At 37.3% G+C, this 25,339-nt stretch overlaps 1 protein-coding gene across 3 annotated transcripts in view; it reads right to left on the bottom strand.

Annotated features, from left to right (window-relative positions):
- The window catches only part of NME7 (NME/NM23 family member 7), a 238,487-nt gene that overhangs the window by 181,302 nt on the left and 31,846 nt on the right, over nucleotides 1–25,339 (bottom strand). For 2 of the 3 annotated variants that reach the window (XM_040263560.1, XM_040263561.1), the window contains exons 2-4: nucleotides 10,776–10,883; nucleotides 9,764–9,930; nucleotides 2,611–2,721 (exon numbers count right to left, since the gene is read on the bottom strand). In XM_040263560.1, coding sequence (XP_040119494.1) covers nucleotides 2,611–2,721; nucleotides 9,764–9,930; nucleotides 10,776–10,883 — 386 coding nt within the window. Of the gene's footprint in view, nucleotides 1–2,610; nucleotides 2,722–9,763; nucleotides 9,931–10,775; nucleotides 10,884–18,320; nucleotides 18,438–25,339 lie in introns of those variants that run through there. The other variant, XM_040263559.1, reaches the window with a different exon arrangement.

The raw sequence follows: 25,339 nt of genomic DNA, 5'->3' as shown, positions 1-25,339 counted from the left end.
TTCATTTTAAATTTAAAAATAATGTAGTTCAGCATGATTATATAACTTATCCAGAGCAAAATGCTAGTAAAGGAAGAAGGACAAGAAGATGTGAACCCAAATTTCTGATTGCTTATGACCTTTCTATTACCAACTTCAGAAAAATAAAAATAAAAACTCTACAGGGTAGGCAGAATTCACAAAACTGACAGGGATAATCTGTATTGCATCCTAAAATGAGGTTAAACTCTGAAAAATTCAAGTGGGGAATATTTTAGAAGAGTTAGCAGTGAGACTACTAATCTGACCAATTCTACAGAACTACTAAGAAAACAAAATCATCTTTAACATTAATAAAAACTATTAATTACTGAAAGTATTTTGTTTTCTTCTAACATGTCACTGACTCCACAGTTACTTCCATTCAAAATCTATCACTAAAACCAAAATGACTTCATGAATTTTTTTCTCATCATTTTTATTTAATTCCTCCCTTAAAAGGCTTAGATGGAGAGAAACAAGTGCATGACCAGCTACAGAAGTCTTTTCTGTTCTTGTTTTGTTTTCTTGTGTTTTCATAACATTCTCACAATAATCTATTAATTATTTTACGAAATATTTACTTAGTGTCTACTTTGAATCAGGCCCTGATCCGAGAACTAGAAGTACAGTTAAATGGAACCCAGCTGCTGCTTTTCAGATACTGTCATGAGGGAGGAGCTGACGTTTGAGTAAATATGTTTTGAGAAGACTTAAGCTTTGGGAGACACTTCTCTGTGGGTCTTGTCTTCCTAACACATCTGATTGGGTATGCCAAGAATGCAAGGCCCCAACTACTCTTTATCCTAGCCATTTCTTGGAGTTATGTTTATAGTGAGTGACTTTGAGGGATGAGGTCATGTCTCCTTAGTACAAAGAGCAGACTTGTTTACAGCTTGCTAATGAAACAGTGGGTAACCTGAGTTCAACCCTCCTCAGCTGTGATGCAATCAACTGTGTGTGTGCAACATCTACCCAGGCCCATCTCATATTATTCTCACAGGACATGAAGGCAACGGGAACCAACAGAAACATGATGTTCATGCTGCTAATTGAACCTAATCAAGCCCTGTGTCCCTGGCTCAGAAGTCTCATGTCTTCTGCTAGCATCCCTGAGAGAGTAACACACCAACTTATTAACTTTTAAGTTAGGTAAAATCCAAGACTTGACAATAATAGAGATGTATGAGGTGCTATGAACAATTTAAACAGCTGTTAAGTTTTTGGGGGCAGCTTTATTGAGGGAAATTTAATGCCAGATTACACCTCCAATGTTTGATATAGACATAAAAAAGTTTTAATGTCACTAACACTATTCAAAGTCATCTCTCAGAATTCAGCCCCACTGCCTGCTGTAAGGTCAAGCATCTTCACTACAGACAGAAACGGGACAAATCTAACTATGCTCATAAGGATCATGACCTCTGTTTCTACTAAGTAATAATGACAGCACTGGCAAGTACTATACTACCACCACTAATAGCTAACACCTTGAAGTGACGCAGCAGCAGCAGCAGCAGCATATGCACTTACTGTGTGCAACAATTTTTCAAAGCATTTTACTTTTATTAAGCTCACATAACCCTCATAACAACTTTACAAAATTGGTGATATTTAACCTCCATTTAGCAGATGAAGAAACTGAAACATAGAAGTTGTACAGAGGCACAAACTAATCTGGCTCTAAAGCCTGTGCTCTGAAATAGATGTCTGCCTTTCTAGAATATATGTAAGCTGGGAGATCTTACATAGGGGAAAATTTCAAATTGTCTTTTTTTAGGGTAAAATTGAGGATGTTTTCTTAAGGTTTCTAGGGAGCAGACTTCTCAATACTGAATTTCTACTGCTATCCATTGTCCCTGTTCTCATAGAGACAAAAAAGCAACTGACCCATGGGAGAGAGAGCCGGGAACAGCAGTGAGAAGACACCTAACCAAGCACACATAAATCACTGGAGTAAGTAACAAAATTGCTGGGTCCAGTCCTGCCTAACAACTACACTAATCCCCTTACCTTACAGTAAGTCTAACTTTCACTAAATAACTTAGAAAATATCTGGTCAAATAAAATGACTTGCTTTTCAGAACAGTAAATAGGTACATCTACCAATTACATATAATATGTTGGGAGGAACGAAAACATTTCCAAACTAAAACATTTCCAAACACATCACTTTTGAATCTCAACAGTAAGAGTTCCTTGTCAAATATGAATAATCTAACATTCATTTCTTCTATAATTTCTATATAATGTGTTATATAAAAAATTACAGATATGAAACACTGATGGGGTTATGAAAGAAAATAAAGAATTAATGTCTAATAAATAGTTAATAGTTATTAGTATAACCTGACAATTCCTACTTGCTTAGAGTTCAATCATGATTTATGCATCTGATTACCTGCTGTCTTATATTTTCTCATTCTAATAAGATTATTAATCTATTCTTTGTCATTCTGTGGAAGTTTTTAAACAACAACATGAAAGATAATTTTTTTTAAAAAAAGGAGTGAGTGAGTGAAGTCGCTCAGTCGTGTCCGACTCTTTTGCGAACGAGACATTATATAACTGAAAATGATAAAAAAAATTTACCTTGATAGCGTCATCATTTTGAGTTTGGTTAGAGTAAATCCAGCTTTGTTTATTATTTCAATTATTTCTCCAGCTTTTGATACTGCATCTGGTTTAATCAGGGCTAATGTTCTGTAAGGAAATACATTTAAAAATAAAAATAGTTCAGGAGCTTTTACTTATAATACCTAATCAGAGGTCGTTTCCATTAAAATCCTAGCTCAAAGTGAATTATAAAGAGAAATGTACAAATAATCTCTTAAAAACTTATACAATGCTATTCTCTCAAATCATCCCACCCTTGCCTTCTCCCACCGAGTCTGAAAGTCTGTTCTTTATATCTGTGTCTTTTTTGCTGTCTCGCATATAGGGTCACTGTTACTGTCTCTCTAAATTCCATATATATGTGTTAACATTCCGTATTGGTGTTTTCCTTTCTGACTTACTTCAGTCTGTATAATGAAGTTGCTCAGTCGTGTCCGATTCTTTGCGACCCCATGGACTGTAGCCCACCAGGCTCCTCCCTCCATGGGATTCTCCAGGCAAGAATACTGGAGTGGGTTGCCACTTCCTTCTCCAGGGGATCTTCTCGACCCAGGGATCGAACCCGGGTCTCCTGCATTGCAGGCAGACTTTTTAACCTCTGAGCCACCACTCTATATCATAGGCTCCAATTCACTCTGTATAATTAGCCTCCAATTAAAATAAATAATAAATAAAAACTTATACAATGGAAGTTTACTATTTTTCCCAAAGAAATAAAAATTAGTACCCAATCTATAAAAGAGTACTAAAAGGTTAGAGGGAAAAAAAGTTAAGACTGTGATTTTAAATATGCCCTCGTAAGAAAACATAGGTGTTTAAAAACACTTCTATTTCTTAGCATTTTATACAAGACAACAATTTTCTAAAAAGTTTCATTAAACATATTATCACCTTGATTTCTGGTCTCTTAAACTTTAACATTGGAAAAGGCAATGGCAACCCACTCCAGTTCTCTTGCCTGGAAAATCCCATGGATGGAGGAGCCTGGTAGGCTGCAGTCCATGGGGTCACTAGGAGTTGGACACGACTGAGCGACTTCACTGTCACTTTTCACTTTCACGCACTGGAGAACGAAATGGCAACCCACTCCAGTGTTCTTGCCTGGATAACCCCAGGGACAGGGGAGCTTGGTGGGCTGCCATCTATGGGGTCGCACAGAGTCGGACACGACTGAAGTGACTTAGCAGCAGCAGCAGCAGCAAACTTTAACATGTGTATGCCATGCAGTCAGATCAGCATTGATTTGGAAATAATTATAAATTCTTCTGTTAACACTTTATTCATAGCATGAATCATGTACAAAAAAATAATGTCTCCCTACCTGACAACGTTTATGACTAGCAAACACCCTGCTAACATTTTTTTTCACTATGTGTTTAATTGGAGGATAGTTGCTTTACAATGTTGTGTTGGTTCCTGCCATACAACAACATGAATCAGTCATAAGTATACATGTCCCCTCCCTCTTGAACCTCCCTTCCATCCCCTACACATCCCACCCCTCTAGGTTGTCACAGAACACCAGGTTGAGCTCTCTCTGTCATGCAGCAAATTCACACTAGCTATCTATTTGACTTATGGCAGTGTATATGTTTCAATGTCACTCTCTCAATTCGCCACCCCCCCACCTTGCCCTGCTGTGTCCACAAGTCTGTCTCAGTGTCTGGGTCTCTACTGCTGCCCTGGCAAATAGGTTCATCAGCATCATTTTTCTAGATTCCATACATATGTGTTAATATACAATATTTGTCTTTCTCTTTCTGATTAACTTCACTCTGTACAGGCTCTGGGTTCATCCACCTCACTAGAACTGACTCAAATCACATTTTCTTTCTAAGAGGATACATCAGAGCTATGAATTTTCCCCTCCGAAGCCACAGAATGAATATATTTTTGGAGTTGGAGAGCACCTTAGTTTCCTGATTTTACTAACAAGGAAATGAAACCCAGAGAGGTTACTCTCCAAAGGTCACACAACAGGTGTGTGGCATTTGCAGGACAAAACACGAGCTCACACAACTCCTGGATGGTCTGTGCTTTGTCCATACCACAAATAAAGCTACTATTAATATGTAAAAAAGAGCAGAATCACAAATCCTCAAGATTAATACTTGCACATACAAGGTAAAATCAGATTAGTTGGAGTAATTCAGCTTATATGACACACAAAATAAGATTTAAAAATTGCTGCCACTTTCTTTTTATTTTCAGTTGTTCTGATATGTTGGTATTAATTCAAGGAATCTATAAAAAGAGAATGGTTGGCTTTTTCATAGTGGACTTTTTTTCCCCAATGAGACAAAATTAGCTAAGAATATAATGATAAAAATATCCTTACAGTTGGATATAACTTACGTGTGTATTAGTCACTTAGTTGTGTCTGACTCTGCCACCCCATGGACTGCAGCCTGCTTGGCTCCTCTGTCCATGGAATCCTAAAACTTATGGCTGGCTTTTAAAACTTTTAAACAACAAAAGCTGTTCATTTTAGTCTGATAGAGCTTGTCATAAGTGGACTACCTTTTATTTTGAAGCAAGTGAGTCACTTATAGCATTTTACAAGGCTTCATTGAAGATACAATTAAAATTGTCACTTCTTAGCTTCATTGTTTAAATATTATAAGGCCAAACTAACCCATGATTGTTTATGGCTCTAGAAATGTCTTCAGGAACCAAAGCTCTTAAAGAAAATATAAAACGTATCGGCAGTGAACAAGAAGCAATGTGAAAAATTTTGCAGTTTAGTTTAAAATGCAGTTTCATTTTCTCTTTAAATGCCTACAGGAGACAAAGCATTGATTCAGTGAGTTCAGTTCAAGAGACCACACTGGTCATAGCAAACCTCTTTTCCAACAATACAAGAGACAACTCTACACATGGACATCACCAGATGGTCAACACCGATATCAGACTGATTATATTCTTTGCAGCCAAAGCTAGAGAAGCTCTACACAGTCAGCAAAAACAAGACCTGGAGCTGACTGTGGCTCAAATCATGATCTCCTTATTGCCAAATTCAGACTTAAATTGAACAAAATACAGAAAACCACTAGATCATTCAGGTATGACCTAAATCAAATCCCTTACAATTATACAGTGGAAATGACAAACAGATTCAAGGGATTAGATCTAATAGAGTGCCTGAAGAATCATGGCCAGAGGTTTGTGACTTTGTACAGGAGGCAGTGACTAAGACCATCCCCAAGAAAAAGAAATGCAAAAAGGCAAAATGGCTGCCTAAGGAGGCTTTAGAAATAGCTGAGAAAAGAAGAGAAATGAAAGGCAAAGAAGAAAAGGAAACATATACCCATTTGAATGTAGAGTTCCAAAGAATAGCAAGGAGAGATAAGAAAGTCTTCTTCAGTGATCAATGCAAAGAAACAGAGGAAAACAACAGAATGGAAAAGACCAGAAATCTTTTCAAGAAAATTAGAGATACCAAGGGAACATTTCATGCGAGGATGGACTCAATAAAGGACAAAAATGGTATGGACCTAACAGAAGCAGAAGATCGTAAGAAGACGTGGCAAGAATACATGGAAGAACTGTACAAAAAAAGATCTTCACGAACAAGATAGCCACAATGGTGTGATCACTCACCTAGAGACAGACATCCTGGAATGCAAAGTCAAGTGGGCCTTAGAAAGCATTACTATGAACAAAGCTAGTGGAGGTGATAGGATTCCTTCCAATTGAGCTGTTTCAAATCCTACAAGATGATACTGTGAAAGTGCTGCACTCAATATGCCAGCAAATTTGGAAAACTCAGCAGTGGCCACAAGACTGAAAAAGGTCAGTTTTCATCCCAATCCCAAAGAAAGGCAATGACAAAGAATGTTCAAACTACTGCACAATCATGTCTTCACTGTTTAATTATTCAGTAGATAATAGTTAAACTTACTTTGGAGGGAAAATAAGATAGGCATCAGGAATCATATTTATTATTTAAAAGTGAAGACAGCACACCAAAAAAGGGCCACCAAAATATATTAATAGTGCCATTGTTACCTGTTGTTTAGTTGCTCAGTCATGTCTGACTCTGCATCCCCATGGACTGCAGGCTCCTCTGTCCATGGGATTTCCCAGGCAAGAACACTGGAGTGGGTTGCCATTCCCTTCTCAAGGGATCTTCCTGACCCAGTAATGGAACCTGTGTTTTCTGCTTGCTGATAACAAACCACCCCAAAATGTATTGGCTTAAAACTACAGTTTCTCAAAATCTTCTAGGTCAGCTGTGGAGTGATTTCAGCTGGGATGGGTCACAAAACTGGGGCAGTGAGGCTTCTCTTTCCTTGAGGCCTCAAGAGCTGGAGCAGGCAAGGAGATGGATTCTCCCCTTCTGCTGCTGCTGCTAAGTCACTTCAGTTGTGCCCGACTTTGTGGGACACTATAGACGGCAGTCCACCAGGCTCCCCTGTCCCTGGGATTCTCCAGGAAAGAACACTGGAGTGGGTTGCCATTTCCTTCTGCAATGCTGAAAGTGAAAAGTGAAAGTGAAGACACTTAGTCGTGTCCGACTCTTAGCAACCCCATGGACTGTAGCCTATCAGGCTCCTCCATCCATGGGATTCTCCTGGCAAGAGAACTGGAGTCATACTACAGATATAATAGTTTATATATATTTATAATAATTGCTATAGATTTTACTTTGGGTCATATATATATATATATATACAATTGCTATAGATTTTACTTTGATTGGATCATACCATTAACCCTGTCTCCTTCATTTATCTACTTTTGCTAGTTTAAATGAAAACTTGAAGTAGTCATGAACTGAGATGCCTACCACAGTGACTGGCATATAGCATGTGCTCAGAAACTAAGTTATAAATATTTATTTCTTGTAAATAAAGAAATTGTGGTTGATGCTTCCTTAACCCCACAGATTTTTATTAGTAGATCTCATAATAAATAAGATTCTTATTTATCTAACATTCTATCTTCTTTTTTTCCTATTTTGAGTTGTCCTGGAAATCTTTAGTTTTTCTTTTTTATGAATCATTCACCATCTCACTGATCCATCACCACTTGTGTACTAATACCACACTGAGCATCAAAGAACCTCCAGAATCATAAAGAGTTTTTAAAAAGTCACAGAAAGAATATTACTATGAGGGGACTCAGATGTTAGGTAATCAGCTATTATTTGGGTGGCAAACCTCAAAAAATAGTTTGACAGATTTTTTTTTCCTGTAGAATTAAATAGTTTTTTGAGTTTTTTATACAGATAGCCTTAACTTCCACCAGTGATCCCTATTCTTCATTACTGCAACAATCACTCCACAAATACAAAGAATCCCTCAAGTCAGCATAAGAGCATATAAGCCACAGAAACTAGAGCCTGAAAAGATGACCAAAGAATGAAAATTCCATTTCAAATACAGTTCAAGCTAGACTCAGAAAACTGCAAACTCATAAATGCAGAGATTAAAACTTACAATGTCGTTTTAGTAATGTTTTCTGGATAGCCTAATTTTCAGCTACAACTCCAACTTGTTCTGTCTCTCTTCTAAATCAAAACTGAGGATAAGTCAGAATGACAAATGTAGCTTTGACAAACAATGAAGAGAGAAGACAAGAGACACACCATGCTATAGCTTCTCCATGTCACAGGAAAAGCAACACACAGTGGCAGGGAGAGGAGAAGGCAGGGAAGCAGCCAGCCAGAAGCTCTTCCTCCAGACAACTGTTTTCAAAGATGTATCGTTCATTTAATAAATTTTGTGGGGCAGCTCCTGTGAATACTTCATTGTTTGAGACACAATACAATGGACTTTTGGGAGGCAGCTGTGATCCCAAGATGGATTAAATTTCTTTGTATCACATTGTTTTTGTACATTTTTTTCTTTTTAAAATAAATATTCTGTCTTCAATTGATCAGTCAATATTTATCAAATATTTGCAAATAAAACTCAAAAATAGACAATTTATATTGAAAGTAATCTTCTGGTGCTGGAGAAGACTCTTGCAGTCCCTTGGACTGCAAGGAGATTCAACCAGTCCATCCTAAAGGAAATCAGTCCTGAGTGTTCATTGGAAAGACTGAGGCTGCAGCTGAAGCTCCAATACTCAGGACACCTGATGGGAAGAGCCGACTCACTGGAAAAGACCTGATGCTGGGAAAGATTGAGGGCAGGAGGAGAAGGGGCCGACAGAGAATGAGATGGTTGGATGGCATCACCCACTCAATGGACATGGGTTTGAGCAAACTCCAGGAGAGAGTGAAGGATAAGGGAGCCTGGCATGCTGCAGTCCATAGGGTCGCAAAGAGTCCGACAAGACTTAGCAACTTAGTCAGCAAGACAAAAACATCTTTGTCAATTAGATCAATGGTCATCATCTGAAAATGGGGGGAATGAAAAAAAGGAAAGAGTAGATAATAAGTTTTGAATTGTTATTCAATGATTCGTTTACCTAACACAGATAAGGTGCTTGTAATGTGTGAGGAGACGTGCCAGGTGCCACAGGAGACAAAAATCTGAATTGAGACAGAAAGGAGACAACCATCTTGCAGGCCTTACTCATTCTCCTTTGATTAAATCCTCCCATTTTTGATTCATACAGACACGGGACTTTAATATTGCCTCTACTCTGTGATCTTCAGCAAGTTACCTAATGTCTCTAAGCCTGAACTTCTCCATCTGCAGAGTAGAATTAATAATAATATTATTAGCCTTTGCATTTAAGTTGTTGTGGAGCTTAAACAAATGATGCATAGAAATCATTTTAACACAATGTCTGATATAAAAACAGCTAACAGATATTAATACTTTCTTCTGAGTGTCCACTGAGCTTAGGCACTCACTACTTTGGCCCCATAAACCAAGACTTAAAATCTCAGCTCCCAATTAGAAGAATGATAAGGGTGTATATAAAAGATTTGCATTTTTCCCTCCAGAAAATAATCACAGTCTAAGACCATGGGTATCACTTTATTATCTAAGTAAGGAAAAAATTACAGAATCTGCTCCACAGAATTCTAAAAATGTCCTAACACTGAATTGGATCACTGAAAAATACTTATACTATAAAAAACACAGGATAGAAACAAGAAATTTGAATTTGGTACCAAGACAGACATAATGTTCTAAGAATTTTAAAAAAGATTACATAATAGTTTTCTTACTTTTCTTTCCTACTGCCCAGTTGACGAGCTGTGTATTGATCTCCATAGTCAAGCAGCACCAGTTGTCGAGAAAAGATGTTCACTTTGTTGCCTATAAATAAATCTTCCAGGTGAAGGTCTTCGTATTTTGTCCGCTTTAAAAAGGTGCGATGATTCTTTACATCATGCTGGAATCAAAAACAATACAATAAAACAACTCATTGTCAGCAGGGAATGTTAACCTTATTATAAACTAGAAATAAAGTTATTAATTCTGCTTTATTAAACATAAGTTACATATTATTTCATTTTTGCTACAAGTAATAATTCCTTTTATAACATGCATTTCCTAGTTGAATCCAGTAATAACATAAAAATTACAAATTTGATACTTTTAAACCCTGAAGAGAAATTTTTGTTTATTTCCAAATCATGGTAGCAAATTAGTGCCTCCAAGATGCCAAATTTCTCCTTTCTTGCCTAAACAAAATCCCAATACCAGATACGTCAGCCCTCAAAAGGGACTGTCAGGAAAGGGACACAAAGAAATAAGCAGGATCTCTTGGCTCAGTCTTCTACAATCGGACTTTTTGTAGTGATAGCAGCATTCAACAATGGTGACACTGATGACCGTGATAATCTTTATCTACAACCACTTGACTATTGATTAATACAAAATATGAATAACCCTACTTCAGTTTTCTAACTGAAAAAACAATTTCTATTAAAAAACAAAGGCACAAAGTATCTTCTTGTAATGGAATTATAATATCAAAATTTTTTTAATTTCCCAAATAAAAATAATGTATTTTATTTTTTTCTTTCAGTTTTGTTGAGATATGATTAATATATGAGTTTAAGGAGTATGGCATAATGATTTGACTCATATACATTATGAAGAGATAACCACAAAAATTCCATGAACATTCATCATCTCACATGGACACAACTAGAAAAAAAGGCAATCCTATTCCTCCCCTAGTCCCACCTTTACTCCATTTGCCAACTTTTAAGCAAAGAAAGGCTCGTTTACCATTTCAACAGATCCATCCCCGGGGTAAAATAAAAGCTCATAACGTCGAAATAGTGAAGCATTTGGATCAAACCACTCTGCGATGAAAACGAATCTCTCACTATGATTCTGCAAAGAAAGAAGAATTTTAACAACAACATACAAAATATAAGCCCTCTTGTAAAAATCCTATGAAACAACGACCAAATATTTGCAATGAACAAATCTGCTATTATAATACTTATTAATAATTGAGTAATTCTGGTTTTCAACTATATGACAGCTATCAACACATCCTTAGAAATAGTTCCTTCTAATTTCTTATTAAATATCCTTAGATATATCAGAGCTGACTTATGAACTTAATACTTCACAGCCACCCAATTATCCTGGGTAAACTGACACTTTTTTAGAACATGAGCTCCTTATCTGACAACTGTGATAATTCAGTACCTCTCCATAAAGTTCTAATTGTTCTAAGTTTAAGATTCCAGCAGTATTAGAATATTGTTGTCATTCAGATTATAGCAAGCATCTTTTCTCTCCGTAGTAATTTCACATGATAGTATCTTTTTATAGAAATAGTAGGAGAATGTGTTAGTCTAGGTCCCCCGAGAAGCAGACAAGATGCCAAGACAGTGCCAAGACAGGATTAAACATTCAAGAATCTTATTCCTGTAGGAGAAATTCTGAATGGAAATTCCTAACAGAGAAAATAGGGAGGGATCCAGGGAAAGCAGACAGACCACAATACAGAGTTGACCCTGAGTTGAAGGAGAGAGAGAAGGAAGGTTGGGGGGAACCCTCCTGGATTGCACTACAATCTAAGGAAGGTTCAGCAAGAGATCAGGCAGTGCTCAAGCCAGATAGCCCTCAGAGAGTTCCCTGACTTCCAGGGATGTGTGGGCCTGTTTTAGTATCCCTGTTTCTCTCAGCCAAGGGCTGGGAGCCCCTGGAAAACAGGTCCTAACCACAAAAGCAGCAGTAGATTTCAGAGCACAGGAACTAAGGCCCTTTGGTCACTTAAGCTCCCTCTAGATGAAGATCTGTGAGGTGTATACAAGGAAATATAAGTCAAAGATGGCCCTCTTTCCTTGACTATTAGGCAGAATTTCCCATCACATGCTATAATAGCTTAGCCCTTAAAGGTCCTTCATCACAATAAGCAAATGAGGAAGGAAGAAAGGAATCTAAGGGTTTTGTTACTAAGTCTAGATTTAGCATCTGATTCTCTGGTTAGTGTATATAGATGGGTTTCTTTTATATTAATAATTCACTTATAAATTCTAATAATAATATGTCTAGCTATATTTATGATCATATTCATAAGCTATAATAGAGGCACTTTTTAAGACACTATTTTTATTTTTCCCACAATCATCCAAAAAGACACATTTAAATAATATGTAGTAGTCAAGAGAAACAAAAAGATAAGAGATACACCATTGTCTTAATACAAGTCTTTCATTATTTTTCATATTGATCCTTATAAATACAGCATTTTATTTTTATTTTTTAATATGACTGCTTAAAATTTAGGTTTCATTGTGTATTCTAGTATTATACTCTCCTTTTAATACAAAATTTAAATAGTAGTAGTTTATCAAAAACCTTACTACCTATCTTAAAATATCCATTTGTTCAAAAGCATTATTGAAATATTTCCTTCATTAAAATAGGTAAAATTATGAAATAAAAGGAATGATGAGACATGTAATTGAAGGTGAGGCAAAGAAAAACCAATGAGACTTGGTAGTTCCATTTATCCAGGCAGCCTTAACCACAAAACCTGCCAATCACACTCTTTAATTCTACACCAGATGGTAGAATTTTTCATGATTCATTATTCAGAAAACAGCTTTAATACAAAGAAAGTAAACTGAGGAAGTACTGTTTCTGGCTAATAATGCAGCTTATGGCATATCACTGCTGCTTTCCAAGAACAACCAGAAAAGTGGGATACAAAAAAAAAAAAAAAGGATCTATCTGATGATGTTGGAGAGCACCTAAGACAGCCAGATTTGATCATCTAAGATTCAGAAAGAAAGGAAGCTCACTGAGGTGAGCACAGTACTTTTTATGCTGCTTTTACCTGAGGACATGTGCTGAGACTCAAGTCAAGCTGGATAAGAGAAGAAGCTGATAGAGGAAGGCTGTCTAGAGGCAGAGAAGCTAGCAGAGATTTTGACAAGGTTATGGGGATAAGTAGACAGATATTGGAATCTGAGCCTACCAAACCAGCCAAAACTGGAGGGGCAAAGATCCTAGAGAAAATGAAATCATAGAGAAGTGAGCTCAAGCCTGTGTTTGTTCAACGGAGCTTTCAATTGCCTTTCTGTTCTATCTCCTGGAACATCACACTCCAGGAGTATGGGTAAACTAAAGGTAAACTAATACTAACAAAATTTGAAACAAGTTTTATATTCACGCAATGCTTAGCCCTTAATCATGCTGAAGTGATATTTCCTCTATTTTAGCTGCCTGACTCTCCAGAAATGGAAATAAAGGTTTTCCTATGCAATGACAAGCTTTCAAAGATAAACGACGAGATATACCAAAAAAGACCAACAGGAAAAAAAAGAGACAATAGAAAGAAATCCATGAATACCCTAGCTATCAGACAATATTTTCAAAATAAGTATCAAAAATATATGTCAAGGTTAATAATTTCACCAGAGAACCAAAATCTACTTTTTTAATCAATAAGAAATTAAAGAATGAAAAGCAATTGCACACAACATTCTATAACTAAGAAAATTACCCTTCAAAAGGTAAAGGTGAAATAAAGATATTTTCAGACAAGTAAAAACAGAAAATTTATTGCCACTGGAAGTTCTGAAAGAAAGTGGTTCAAGATGATTCAAGAAATAGAAGGAAACCATTGTTTCCAAAAACAATGGAAATATAAGTATGTGGGTAAATCTAAATAAATAATGCATATATAAAATTATAATAATGTCTTGTAGTATACAAAATAAGTAGAACTTGAATGCAGGTCAATAAGAATATAAAGAGAGCGAGGGGAAGACAATATTCTTTAAATCACGTGAAGCAAAAAAAAGTATCCCCTACATCAGCTGCTCAATCTTTTCTCAAATTCCAATGAACATCAGTGAAGAGAATATCTCTTAAGATAACAGGCACACAAACTGGAGACATTCTGTTCAATTTTTTACCCTCTGTTCTGTTAGAATGACTTTTCTTCATCTCCTACTACTCAGACAACATGAAAACAATTCTCAAAATATTTAATAAATCAGTGTCATTCAAACTTTAAGACACTAATAATAACCATTAATCATGACAATAACAATAATAATTTTTAGAATACCTACTAAATAGCAGGTTCTTTACATACATTATCTCTTTCCATTCTCATGACAGACAATGTAGGTTGACAGAAACAGGGATACTATTTCATGGACAAGAACAGTAAAGCTCAGATAATTTGAACACTGGTCCAAGGTTACACAACAAAAAATGAGTAAGTCAGCCCTCAAACCTTTGTCTGAAGACAAAACCCGTATTTTGTCCCATTAAACTGCATCACCTACATAAAATGATACAAAAGTCAGTGTTAAAGGAAGTACTCGTTCACTGGACCTAAATTAATGGTGAACTGAAGTATTTAACTACTCCTCTATGTAAAGTTCAGTTCAGTTCAGTTCAGTTCAGTTCAGTCGCTCAGTCGTGTCCGACTCTTTGTGACCCCATGAATCGAAGCACGCCAGGCTTCCCTGTTCATCACCATCTCCAGGAATTCACTCAGATTCACATCCATCGAGTCCGTGATGCCATCCAGCCATCTCATCTTCTGTCGTCCCCTTCTCCTCCTGCAGCCAATCCCTCCCAGCATCAGAGTCTTTCCAATGAGTCAACTCTTCGCATGAGGTGGCCAAAGTACTGGAGTTTCAGCTTCAGCATCATTCCTTCCAAAGAAATCCCAGGGTTGATCTCCTTCAGAATGGACTGGTTGGATGTCCTTGTAGTCCAAGGGACTCTCAAGAGTCTTCTCCAACACCACAGTTCAAAAGCATCAATTCTTCAGCACTCAGCCTTCTTCACAGTCCAACTCTCACAGCCATACATGACCACTGGAAAAACCATAGCCTTGACTAGACAGACCTTAGTCGGCAAAGTAATGTCTCTGCTTTTGAATATGCTGTCTAGGTTGGTCATAACTTTTCTTCCAAGGAGTAAGCGTCTTTTAATTTCATGGCTGCAATCACCATCTGCAGTGATTTTGGAGCCCCAAAAAATAAAGCCTGCCACTGCTTCCACTGTTTCCCCATCTATTTCCCATGAAGTGATGGGACCAGATGCCATGATCTTCGTTTTCTGAATGTTGAGCTTTAAGCCAACTTTTTCGCTCTCCTCTTTCACTTTCATCAAGAGGCTTTTTAGTTCCTCGTCACTTTCTGCCATAAGGGTAGTGTCATCTGCATCTGAGGTTATTGATATTTCACCCGGCAATCTTGATTCCAGGTTATGCTTCTTCCAGTCCAGCATTTCTCATGATGTACTCGGCATAGAAGTTAAATAAGCAGGGTGACAATATACAGCCTTGACGTATTCCTTTTACTATTTGGAACCAGTCTGTTGTTCCATGTCCAGTTCTAACTGTTGCTTCCTGACCTGCATACAGATTTCTCAAGAGGCAGGTTAGGTGGTCTGGTATTCCCATCTCTTTCAGTATTTTCCACAGTTTATTGTGATCCACACAGTCAAAGGCTTTGGCATAGTCAATAAAGCAGAAATAGATGTTTTTTTGGAACTCTCTTGCTTTTTCGATGATCCAGCAGATGTTGGCAATTTGATCTCTGGTTCCTCTGCCTTTTCTAAAACCAGCTTGAACATCAGGGAATTCACAGTTCACGTATTGCTGAAGCCTGGCTTGGAGAATTTTGAGCATTACTTTACTAGCATGTGAGATGAGTGCAATTGTGTGGTAGTTTGAGCATTCTTTTGCATTGCCTTTCTTTGGAATTGGAATTAAAACTGGCCTTTTCCAGTCCTGTGGCCACTGCTGAGTTTTCCAAATTTGCTGGCATATTGAGTGCAGCACTTTCACAGCATCATCTTTCAGGATTTGAAACAGCTCCACTGGAATTCCATCACCTCCACTAGCTTTGTTCGTAGTGATGCTTTCTAAGGCCCACTTGACTTCACTTTCCAAGATGTCTGGCTCTAGATTAGTGATCCCATCATCATGATTATCTGGGTCATGAAGATCTTTTTTGTACAGTTCTTCCGTGTATTCTTGCCACCTCTTCTTAATATCTTCTGCTTCTGTTAGGTCCATACCATTTCTTTCCTTTATCGAGCCCATCCTTGCATGAAATGTTCCCTTGGTATCCTAATTTTCTTGAAGAGCTCTCTAGTCTTTCCCATTCTGTTGTTTTCCTCTATTTCAAGGTCAATTTTATAAAATTTAAGGATCATGTAGGAGAAAGGGAATAGATTATTATAAAATAGGATAAGGAATCAAGTTGTTCCCTGTGACATCAAACATATTTAACATCTCATTTCAATTACATCCCAATTCCAGAATCTTAAGAAATCAAGTCAGTGAGGTGTGCCCTTATACAATACCAAAAAAACCTATAAATATAAAACTACACTTTAAAACCCATATAACATTCACATGGAAATGCAAGAGACCCAGCATAGTTAAAACAGTTTCAAAAATGAAAAACAAAGTTGGAAGACTCACATTTTCTATTTTCAAAATGTACTGCAAAGCTACAGTATCAAGACAGACTACTGGCATAGAATAGATACAAGTTAATCTAAGAGGAGAGAGTCCAGAAACAAGCTCATACATATCCGACCAATTGATCAAGACCATTCAAATTGGGAAAGATTAGTCTTTCAACAAATAGTGCAGGGACAACTGGATATCATAGACCAAAAAAATGACATTGTATCCCTACCTCATTCTATACACAAAAATTAACTCAAAATGGATCACAGAATAAACAAGAGCTAAGCTAGAAAAACTGTTGGAATGAAACATTTGTGACTTTGGGTTAGGCAATGGTTTCTTAGATAAGACACTAAAAGCACAAATGATCAAAAAACAGAACAACAAAAACACAGATAATTTGGACTCTAAATCATCAAGGGAGCAAAATGACAGGCCACCAAACTGGAGAAAATACTCACAATTTACATATCTGATCAGGGAGGGTCTAGCATCCAGAATACACCAAGAATTTTAACTACTCGATAATAAAAGACAACCCAGTTACAAAATGGACAAAGGATCTGAGTTGACATTTTCCCAAAGATGATATCAGAAGATACACAAAGAGCCAATAAACCTATGAAAAGATGCTCAATACCACTAGCTACTAGGGAAATGGAAATCAAAACTGCAACGATAGTACCTCTCACATACCTAAATGGCTATAATAAGAAACATATACAATAACAAATGTTGGTGAAGATGTAGAGAAAATGAAACATATATTTTGCTGGTAGAAATGTAAAATGATGCAGTTACTCTGAAAACAATTTGGCAGTTCCTCAGAATGTCTACCTGCAATGAGGGAGACCTGGGTTTGATCTCTGGGCTGGGAAGATTCCCTGGAAGAGGGAATGGCAACCCACTCCAGTATTCTTGCCTGGAGAATCCCCATGGACAGAGGAGCCTGGTGGGCTACAGTCTATGGGGTCTCAAAGAGTTGGACACAACTAAGCACAGCACAGCAGCAAAATGTTAAACACAGAGTTATATGTGACCCAGCAATTCCACTCCTGGATACAAACCCAAGAGAAATGAAAATATAGTATATACCCATACAAAACCTCTTGAAGTCTTGACATATACAGTTTCACAATAGCACCTACGTACAAAGAAAAAATATATCATAATCTCTCAAAAAATTAGCTCATTCCTTCACCTAATAACTGTGATTTGTCTCAATGAGACTGTTAAAAAACTATATATGAATAATGGAACTTCTATTATAGAAGAAGAAAGTAACAAGCAAGTACTGTTTCTTCTATGAAAAAAGGTTTATCGTGCCAAGTAAAAATTATATCCAAATTTGACTTAACCTTAACCTCTGCAATAGAAAATGGTTATTTCCTAGAGTCAAAAGATGTCTAGAGATGTAACAGTGATACATCTGGGCTTGGCAGAGAGCAACAACACATGGGAACATCCCATTCAGGCTGCCTTTCAACTAGCTGCCTCATTACACACACACACACACACACATGAGCACACACCCACACACGAGCACACACCCACAACCCACACACCTAAACACCTTACATTTTAAACTTTAAGAATTTTATTTTTAGCTAAGTAGAGCCAAATCTAGCAAAGAACTCAATTCCCTTTTTTCACTGATGTCAGAGCTGAATACCATTGTGTTCAAACTCTTCATTTTATGGATAAAGAAACTGAGGCAAGCAAATATATATTACTCCCATAAAGTCACAGACCTAGTTGATGACTGAGCTAAAACTGGAACCTCCACTCGCTATGACTCAGACATTTCCATAATACTGGGCTTCCGGGGCCTACTCAAGGACAAGCTAACACTTTAGTCACACACAGGGACACCTCCAGTTTTCTGTCAGATCTTCGGAAGAGAATGTCACTGCCTGGATAATCACAGGGACAACAAAGATTTCCGTTTCTGTCAGAAATACCATAATGCAGAATATTTAAAAATTATGTTCTAGCACAGAAAGACTTTTCCTTAAAGATGCCAAATCATTTCCTTCTTCTGAACATTTCAAATATAACTTATATATAATAAAACACTTTTATTGTTTATACACAATAAAGCATTCAAGCACACTTTGTTCCAACTTTGTAAATAACCACCAAGGTGTCATCAAACTTTTCAAATGTTATAAGCAGATATCCACACAACGAGGTTCAGAACATATGTGTGCTTGCTCAGTCGCTCAGTCGTGTCCTCCTCTGTGACCCCATGGGCTGTATGTAGCCCGCCAGGCTCTTCTGTCCATGGTATTTCCCAGGCAAGAACACTGGAGTAGGTCCTTCTCCAGGGGACCTTCCCAACCCAGGGATCAAACCTGGGTTTATAAATATCAGTGTAAACAATTATGTATCAGATATATGATACAAAAGAAATTGGGATAATTAACATTAAAAGTTTAAGACTTACTTTTCTTCTACTCCTTTGTATTTTATATAAACACATATTAAAAGCTTAAAAAAACTTTATATAAAAAGCACCAAAAAATAAATTTTCTATAAAAATCTTCATTTAAAAGATATAAGAACATTTTAAAATATATTACATTGTAGAACTTTTAGTGAGCAGACAATTGGATACAGCATTTTTTATTTTATCTTAAACTTACCCCTCCTCTCCTCTTATAAAACAGAAAGATAGAAGCAGTTGGGAGAGGAATGTTTTGAAGCAAAATGCATTCTTAAGTAGCAGTGGAATACAGATAAAGTAGAAGAGGACAAATCCCCAACACAAAAGCATTTCAGAATGAGGTCGGAACAAGTTCTAAAACCATGATTTCAGAACTAAGAAAGAGGAAAATCATTCAGATTTTTATAAGAAAATGCTATTAGTGTTATACAGGGCTCAGTACAAAGCAGAGTCATATGTGGAAGTTTCTATATATTATATTAAACTTTGGGTTTGACTTTCAGTTAATATAAGCATCAGCCATAATAAAAACAAGTGGTGTGTTTAGAGTATGGTCCTGGAGTTAAACAATCTATAACTAACTAGCTCCTAACTTCGATATGCCCAGTCTAATCAAGTTAATGTGAGCACATTTGTGAAAGGGTCTGCTACACAACGTGGAAAACTGAAAAGGTCTTTTGTTAGAGCCAAAGGCACTGGCTAATGTTCAGCAGCAAACAAAACAATGTATTTTTTAAACTGTCAACAAACCAGAATGATTAAAGATCAGAAGCAAATTAGCAAAATTAAAGATGAGAATTTCAGGATGAAATGATCCCTTTTTAATCTCAGAGCATTACCAACATCTACAATTCTTAGAAGATTTAAAATTGCAGCTTAGATTTTAGGAGAAACTGACACAGGGTTCTGCAAGTGAGCATTCACTTGAAGGGCTGTATGAGAGTGTGTTCAATCTCATGTCTGCAGTTCAAACAGTGTACTTCAGTTTTGTTTTGAATTAATAAAATGCTTACAACTGTCAAACTGACTTGCTTCAACCTATTTATATCTTTCTTTATATGACAAACATAGACAGTGCATTAAAAAGTAGAGACATCACTTTGCTGACAAAGTTCCATATGATCAAAGCTATGATTTTTCCAGTCATCATGTGCAAATGTGAGAGTTGGACCATAAAGAAAACTGAGCACCGAATTGATGCTTTTGAACTGTGGTGTTGGAGAAGACTCTTGAGAGTCCCTTGGACTGCAAGGAGATCAAACCAGTTAATTCTAAAGGAGATCAACCCTGAATATTCATTGGAAGGACTGATGCTGAAGTTGAAGCTCCAATACTTTTGCCACCTGATGTGGAGAGCCAACTCATTGGAAAAGACCCTGAGGCTGGGAAAGACTGAAGGCAAGAGGAAAAGGGGATGGCATCACCGAATCAATGGACTCAATGAGTTTGAGCAAACTCCTGGAGATACTGAAGGACAAGGAAGCCTCGCATGCTGCAGTCCATGGGATCGCAGAGTCAGACACAACTTAGGAACTAAACAACAAATACAAATTTACCACAATTTCAGCATAGGCCTCACTACTTACATGCTGAAAAGGAGAAGGCAAGGCCACTACACCTTATTATGTCATCTGATTTCCATCCATCAATTCATGCATTCAACAGATTGAGCACTTACCACCTTCTGCGTACTATGCTAGGTACTCGGATATGACATGACAATGATGATTAGAAACAAACATCGACCTTGCCTTCATAGACCTTATTATCTAGCAGAGAATAGCCAATCAGTCACACAAATACTTTTTTTAACAAAAAAGAAGGAAAAGAATCTATTGTGTTACTCATTTATTTCTAAGAACTTAGAACTAAAACTCCTGGCTCTAAATTCACTATTCTACTACATTACAACAACTCAGCTAAGTAGGTCATTTCATTTTTCTCTCATCTTACTCAAAACCCATTTTATACTGTTTATATAACTACTCATCAGAATGTGCTGTAAAGCACTTTACAACTTTTATTTTTAATTTCCCTTTGACGGTATGCACTTTTTAAATGTTGAAAAACCTTAGATTATTTTTCTAAACTTATTTTGTAACACCTTCTAAAAAAGGAAAATGTCATTTTAAAATGCATCATATGAAAATTCCTGTCTATTCAAATGACATTCTGGAATGAATCATCTCCCAGTGCAGTCATTTTTTTTAAATAGTAGGATTATACCACGTACATGCTGATAACTTAGGTAAGTTTCTTCCATTAATTTTGAAAACATTTTTCCTTCTCTCAATTCCTTTTTAAAAAATAGGTTATCAACAGTAGAAATAATAGTGTTCTTTTATAAAACAGGTAAAATTTAAAAAACATATGTATGTTGATTAAAGTATGGTAATGAATGAACTTGTATAAATGCTGGAAGAAAGGACAGGATTAACGTAGATGAGTTAGCCACATTCTGGCCTTTGTTATTACCTGAACGTTTTCTACCACCAAATTCAGGGATTCCAGCATTCTCTTCACTGCCCATATCTCCTGTACTTACAGTTAGTTATGTCCTCATTATCAGGCTTTCCAGTGCAAAAGTACTTTCACATATTACTAATGCACCAGCTTCTCTTTCTTTCACTTCCTTCCTTATCCATTGCAGATTCCTTGATTTGTCATTTCAATCACACTCCTAACAGTTCTTTTCATTGCACCAGTTGGCCAACTCAACTCTAAATGAAATTAACTACTGTGCTTTCTTTGTGCTTGCAGTGGAGTTTACAACTTTGTAATGTATTAATATATTTAGGTCTGTGATCCATTTTGAGTTAATTTTGTGAAGGATATAAGCTTTGTGTCTAGTCATTCATTTTGAATGGTATATATATCAAAGAGTGAGTGAGCATTCAGGTCTTCCTAAAAATTAGTCTTAATCAATGATAATATAAACATTTTCACATTGCATCAAACATACCTTACTGAGTAGAATATAAAATTCATATAATTTGTAAGATTAAAAGAGGTGATTTTAAGGAAATTTCAATCAATGCTGGAATTCCAGGTGATGTGACATTTGAAGGGCAACTAAACCTTTGGAGGGGCTTCCCTGGTGGCTCAATGAGAACCAGCCTCTCGAGTAGGAGGTGTGGTTCAATCCCTGAGTCAGGAAGATCCCCTGGAGAAGAAAATGGCAACCCACTCCAGTATTCTTGCCTGGAGAATCCCATGGACAGAGGAGCCTGGTAAGCTACAGGCCATGGGGTTGCAAAGAGTCGGACAGGACTTAGTGACTAAACAATTACAAGCCTATGGAAAATCAAATTATACCACACCTCTTTGTCATTGCTTAAAGGAAGGCTCAGCCCTAAATGGATCATGTGAAACTAACAATCTTTTCCATGCATATGTGCTTTTAAAAATCCCTTAATTTGAGCGTAAGTTTGTTAAACTTGTGCCAAAAATATAATTGTACTTTGGCCTCATACAGTTCAATATTGGTGGTGGTGGTGGCTTAGTCACTAACTTGTGTCCGATTCTTGCACCCCATGGACTGTAGCCCACCAGGCTCTTCTGTCCATGGGATTCACCAAGCAGGAATACTGGAGTGGGTTGCCATTTCCTTCTCCAGGGGATCTTTGCAACAACCCAGGAATCAAACCCAGGTCTCCTGCATTGCAGGCAGATTCTTTACTGACTGAGCCACAAGGGAATCCCACACTTCAATATTACTGGTCAGAAAAAAACATTCCAGAAATATTGCCATTTGCAACAACATGGATGGACCTATTATACTAAGTGAAGTAAGTTAAACACAGACAAATATTACAATATCACTAATCTGTGGAATCTAAAAAATAATACAAATGTATCTATTTGCAAAACGGAAACATATAGACAAAGAAAACAAATTGGGAAGCGGGCGAGGGATAAATGAGGACTGTGTAGATGGATCACAATAAACTGTGGAAAATTCTTCAAGAGATGGGAATACCAGACCACCTGACCTGCCGCTTGAGAAACCTATATGCAGGTCAGGAAGCAACAGTTAGAACTGGACATGGAACAACAGACTGGTTCCAAATAGGAAAAGGAGTATGTCAAGGCTGTATATTGTCACCCTGCTTATTTAATTTCTATGAGTACATCATGAGAAACGCTGGGCTGGAAGAAGCACAAGCTGGAATCAAGACTGCCAGGAGAAATATCAGTGACCTCAGATATGCAGATGACGCCACTCTTATGGCAGAAAGTGAAGAGGAACTAAAAAGCCTCTTGATGAAAGTGAAAGAGGAGAGTGAAAAAGTTGGCTTAAAGCTCAACATTCAGAAAATGAAGATCATGGCATCCGGTCCCAGCACTTCATGGGAAATAGATGGGGAAACAGTGGAAACAGTGCCAGACTTTATTTTGGGGGGCTCCAAAATCACTTCAGATGGTGATTGCAGCCATGAAATTAAAAGAAGCTTACTCCTTGGAAGGAAAGTTATGACCAACCTAGATAGTATATTCAAAAGCAGAGACATTACTTTGCCAACAAAGGTCCGTCTAGTCAAGGCTATGGTTTTTCCAGTGGTCAGGTATGGATGTGAGAGTTGGGCTGTGAAGAAGGCTGAGCACCAAAGAATTGATGCTTTTGAACTGTGGTGTTGGAGACGACTCTTGAAAGTCCCTTGGACTGCAAGGAGATCCAACCAGCCCATCCTAAAGATCAGTCCTGGGTGTTCTTTGGAAGGAATGATGCTAAAGCTGAAACTCCAGTACTTTGGCCACCTCATGCGAAGAGTTGACTCACTGGAAAAGACTGTGATGCTGGGAGGGATTGGGGGCAGGAGGAGAAGGGGACGAAGAGGATGAGATGGCTGGATGGCATCAACGACTCAATGGACGTGAGTTTGAGTGAACTCTGGGAGATGGTGATGGACAGGGAGGCCTGGCATGCTGCGATTCATGGGGTCGCAAAGAGTCGGACATGACTGAGTGACTGAACTGAATTGAGGAGATTAAGAGATATACACTATTATATATAAAACAGATAAACAACAAGGATTTCCTATGTAGCACAGTGAATAATCTCAATATCTTGTAAAAATGTATAATGGAAAATAATCTGAAAAATATATGTATGTATGCATTCTTGGCTGTACACATGAAACTAACAGTTTGTTATTATAAATCTATTCTGCTTCAATTTGAAAAAAGAAACATTCCATTTCTGATGACACTATAGCAGTCAATCAACAAATACTGACTGGACCTGGCACTACCAGTATTGCTCAGTGCAGTGTTGCTGCTCGTCGTTCAGCTGCTCAGTCATATCCAACTCTTTGCGACCGCATGGACTGCAGCACGCCAGCCTTCCCTGTCCTTCACCATCTCCTGGAGTCTGCTCAAACCCATGTCCATTGAGTCGGTGATGCCATTCAACCACCTCATCCTCTGTCAACCCCTTCTCCTGCCTTCAACCTTTCCCAGCATCAGAGTCTTTTTCAATGAGTGGGCTCTTCATATCAAGTGGCCAAAAGTATTGGAGCTTCAACTTCAACATCAGTCCTTCCAATGAATATTCAGGGTTGATTTTCTTTAGGATTGACTGATTTTACCTTCTTGCAGTCCAAGGGACTCTCAAGAGTCTTCTCCAACACTCTTGCCGGTAGCTTCAGCAAATGACCTGGCTCTGAGCTGTGTTGCTTGAAAAGAAAATCCAGAAAACTGTAGAGTTTTCTTTTGGGGTCAGATGGAAAACACTTCAGGATAGCTAAGAACATGGACTCTAGAGTCAGACAGACCTGGGCTTGGTGACACAAACAAGATAAACCTCTGAGCCTCAGGTTCACTCCCCGCAACATGGGAATAGTAATAGTACTTTCCTTAGAGAGTAGTTGTGTGGATTAGATGACTAGTGTATATAAAGCCCTAGGATTTCTGTTACTTAGGTCTTATAGCAGTGATGGTGGCTTGTTGGGACATCGTGACTTGTGAGCTACACTGCACACAAGTGTTTCACCTGCCTTTCTCTGATATTCAAGAAGGGACTCTTTGAATTAGTGACACTGCAGCCTGCACAGGAGCAAATCTTAGTAAATAGTTTTTTAAAGGTTTTTGCAGAAGAAAAAAAAATTAGTGGGAAGGAAGAAGTTTGTGACAAAGAGAAAACTATGAATGTGACTAAAATTTTATTATGAAAAGAACAGCTACTGAGCATATATAGCTATTTCTGCAAAAAGTTAATTTTTTACAAAGGGCATGTAGCAAATCAGAGTCAGTACAAATTTTTGCCCTTTAAAGAGCTCAGACAAAATTATGGCTGTGTTTTTATCAATACTAAATCGAGTACCAATTTTTTTCTTAAATTTTATGATGTCATCTCTTACACATTAATCATTAGTATTATAACTCAAACTTCTCAAAGGAAAGGTACCACTGGAAAAAAATCACAAATTACATGAA

This window comes from Oryx dammah, unplaced genomic scaffold (assembly GCF_014754425.2).
Source record: "Oryx dammah isolate SB20612 unplaced genomic scaffold, SCBI_Odam_1.1 HiC_scaffold_21, whole genome shotgun sequence".
Taxonomy (NCBI): Eukaryota; Metazoa; Chordata; class Mammalia; order Artiodactyla; family Bovidae; genus Oryx; species Oryx dammah.
The sequence above is the reverse complement of the archived record's forward strand: the minus strand, read 5'-3'. Positions and strand labels throughout refer to the sequence as shown.